This window comes from Gavialis gangeticus, unplaced genomic scaffold (assembly GCF_001723915.1).
Source record: "Gavialis gangeticus isolate Ggan-Ray unplaced genomic scaffold, GavGan_comp1, whole genome shotgun sequence".
Classification (NCBI taxonomy): domain Eukaryota; kingdom Metazoa; phylum Chordata; order Crocodylia; family Gavialidae; genus Gavialis; species Gavialis gangeticus.
Genome location: NW_017728997.1, coordinates 6,700,993 through 6,704,649, shown reverse-complemented (window position 1 = coordinate 6,704,649; position 3,657 = coordinate 6,700,993). Strand labels below are relative to the sequence as shown.

At 42.0% G+C, this 3,657-nt stretch overlaps 1 protein-coding gene across 1 annotated transcript in view; it reads left to right on the top strand.

Moving 5' to 3' along the window:
- Positions 1–417: 417 nt before the first annotated feature.
- The window catches only part of CNTN4 (contactin 4), a 281,651-nt gene continuing 278,411 nt past the window's right edge, over positions 418–3,657 (top strand). Inside the window, exons 1-2 of the mRNA XM_019504718.1 lie at positions 418–548; positions 2,082–2,257. Coding sequence (XP_019360263.1) covers positions 430–548; positions 2,082–2,257 — 295 coding nt within the window. The 5' untranslated portion in view covers positions 418–429. The remainder of the gene's footprint in view (positions 549–2,081; positions 2,258–3,657) is intronic.

The following is a 3,657-nucleotide window of genomic DNA, read 5'->3' as shown; positions in this document are numbered from 1 at the left end:
CAATTACCATTCATCATTTTCTCTATTAATGCCAATGAACCCGCATCTTGCATTTGTTCTTTATTTACAGGGAACTTAAAATATGCTTGTTTGCAAGCCAAAAAAGAAGTACAATACATTGCTTTTAACGGTGGTGTGGGATGACGGCACTCGAGTGCCTGCTCGTAGTCATTTGTAGGACCGGACCCATGTTCAGTTTGAATCAGTCAGTTGATTTAGTGTGTGAGCTCTCTATATAAAAGATCCTCGACTGTAGGATAAATATTTGATTTATTCCCAAGGAAAAGAGTAGCTCTAGAGTAATTTCACCCTGCAGTGTGGGTGTCTGATATAACCTTACTTCAGCTTTCCTTTTTTTAAAACATATTTAAAATACTTTGATACTATCCAATATTTTACATATTTTTATTCTCTAATGCAGACGACAACATGCTGCACGGACCAATTTTCATTCAGGAACCAAATAATGTAATTTTTCCACTGGATTCTGAGGAAAGGAAAGTGAAGCTGAACTGTGAAGTGAAAGGAAATCCTAAGCCAACAATCAGGTTCGTTACACTTTTAAATTGTTCTTTATGATGCCCTCTACACAACCCAGGTCCTCCCAGAGTGTGTTCCCCACACAAAGCACCGCTGTCAAAAATTGGGGTGTGGGGTGTGTATTAAACATGAGAGAAACGTATATGTTCAGTGAAGTAGAACCTCATTTATACACCGGTAAAGGAACTTTGACCCATTATCTGACATATACAGGATTTAAATCTTTATGGCAGAACACTGGAGATTATTGTGGGACAAATCAAATTTATTTCTGTTTCCTTAGCAATACTATGTATTGTCAGAAGCAAAGATTTGTCACATCTAAGTTATGCAGCAGATTTTTCAAAAGCCCAAGTTAACCAACACAGTTGTGTTGTGGGTAGGGAGACATGAACTGAGCCAGGAATTAAATCTAACCAGTTTGTCATTTTCCAGATAATTTATTGCCTACTTGCATTAGAAAGCATTGTGAAAGCATTGTGCTCTAGAGATTAAAGCAGGGCACAGGGCAGCGTGCTCTTTAATTAACTGGAGATCGTGCTTTTCAAATGTGCATTGGCACAGAAGCAGTGTGCAAACAAGGCGGGTCTGATGTCAAGCAATTGCTTTCTGTGCACAGTCATGGTAACTGCACAGAATATCCTGTACCCGCAGACCTGAAAATCTGTCCCCTGAACTTTTCGTGCTTCACCATCCTCATCTTGTAAATTGTGATCATGCTGTGCGTCGTACTCAGCTTTATGAAGTGCTTTGGAGAAAAGATGCTATGCAAATGCAAATACACCATTAGAATGGTGCTGCCAGTATTGCTTTAATCCCTACTCGGCTACTTTAAACCATCTCCCCTTTCCTTCTCAGTTTTACTCTCCAGTGTAAACGCCACCTTGAAATGGATTAAAGTTTAAAGACCTCCCCCTAGTGCAGTTGCTCTCTTTTAATACTTCCAAGTATGTAATGGAATAGGCTGGGTTGATTTTCTCATGCAAATGTACTCAGAGTTTTTACCCTGTAGGCTGCAGCAGAGGGAACTGATGTGAGGATCTAGCTCCCTTATATGTTCCATCATAGACTGCTACAGATGACAGTTGTTTTAATTGGGGAGAGGCTTCCTTAGAAAAAATCTCAGTGTCCCAGTTTGTCAAAACATCTGCTGAGAGTGAGTTTTCTTAAATTTAAAAACAAACAGCCAGCTAAAAGGGAAATGGGAAGGAAGCCACGGTGGAGTTGAAGTGTTTAAAGATTCTGTTTCTGGGACTTCCCCTAGCAAAATGATTAATTCCAACGAGCAACAACATCAATAACAACAGCCACAATAATGCAAACATTAATCATATCACTGACTGAAATGCATGTCAAGGATATTATTCTTTAAGTAAAACATTAGAACATTTCAATATTGGGTAGGAAACATGCATTTTCAGGCTGGGTTTACAAACAAGAAATCAAGTTGTTTTCTGTATCTACTACATGATGCTATTCTAAAACACAGAAATATTCATTAATGTGAGTAGAATTTAACTCCTGGCATTTTTGTGCTATAGGTGGAGGTTAAATGGAACCGATGTTGACATTGGTATGGATTACCGCTACAGTATAGTGGAAGGCAGCTTGTTGATCAATAACCCCAATAAAACCCAAGATACTGGAACATACCAGTGCATAGCAACAAACTCATTTGGAACAACCGTTAGCCGAGAAGCAAAACTTCAGTTTGCTTGTAAGTAGCAATTGCATCACATAGCAAATTCCTGTAGCATAATGCTGGAAAATATACAAGACTGATGCCTCCCCCTCTGGTTTGTTTGTTTTTTTAACCACATTTGCTAATGTGTTACATGTTATTCTTTGCTGAGCTATTCACACAGCTTGGAAAATATCTTGATTAGAGGATAAATCCTTAAGTCAGAAGCAAAATTTAAAAAGCTGTGGTTTGCTACTATTTAATTGTATGGCTGTGCAGCAGGTGTAGTGCAATGTGTTTATTTGCCTCTCTAGCTATTGAGAGAGAGCGGGAAGTGAGACTATGTTTCAGTTAGAAACGTGTCATCAGGAAAAACTGTAACAACTGAAAAGTAGAAATGTTCAAATATGATTTTTTTCCCCTAGTGGGAAACAAAGATTATAAAGCTTTAAAAATGTCCAAAGAGACATGCCCTTCAGCAGGAGCAAATCCATAATGGCAGTTTTTATCACTCCTGTGATATGAGATCCAAGGGGAGGTGGAAGTCTGACATGGTTTTTAAGGTATGGTACTCTGCGTGTGTGTGTCAGAGACATACGGTACACAATATTCAAATGAATACATTAGAATTTGTACCATTTGAAAGCTTCTTTATATATGTTGTATGTGTATCAGGTACAGTGGTATACTTGATGACATTTAAGACCAGCAAAGGCTTGGATATTTTATTTAAAGGCTTGTTTATCATATTTTTTTAGAAGCTGTTCAGTAGGCCTGTGCAAATAGAGAAGTATTCAGTTCAGATTCGGAGTCGGCTGATTCAGAGGACAGAGATTCGATTCGGAGATTCGGATCACTGTCCTGAATCCATTCAGTCAAATCAGCTTTGGAAGATTTGGTGATAATTTGGAGAGATTCGGATCAGCTGGGGAGAGGCAGGCACAGCCAGGCGGCTCCTCTGGTTGTGCCTACCTCTCCCCAGAGGCCCCGATCACCACTGCCAGACCCAGTGAGTGCTGGTCTTTTCTTCTTTTCTTTTTTTCTTTTTAAGTGCCAGGAGGCTGGACTGGGTGGGGGATGGGGCTGGGCAGGGCAGCCATGGGGGCCTCTCCCACAGCTCTTCCAGCTGTGCCAGGCTCTGCCCCGGTGGGGGGAGCTGCAGGGCCTCTGCCCTGCTGCCACTTGCCCAGCTGGCACAAGGGAGAGGGGCACGATGCAGGCACAGCTCACTCCAAGCAGCAGGAGGGCACAGCACCCTCTTCCAGCAGTGACATGCCCACATCAACGCTGGCAGCAGGGGCTCTGCCCTTCCACCACTTGCTAGCTGGCGTGGGATGTGGGCATAACGGCACTGGGAGCAGGTGCTATGCCCTGCTGCCACTTGCCCCCTTCCGTCTGGAGTGACCTGTGCCTGCCCCGGCTGGGCAACCAGCATT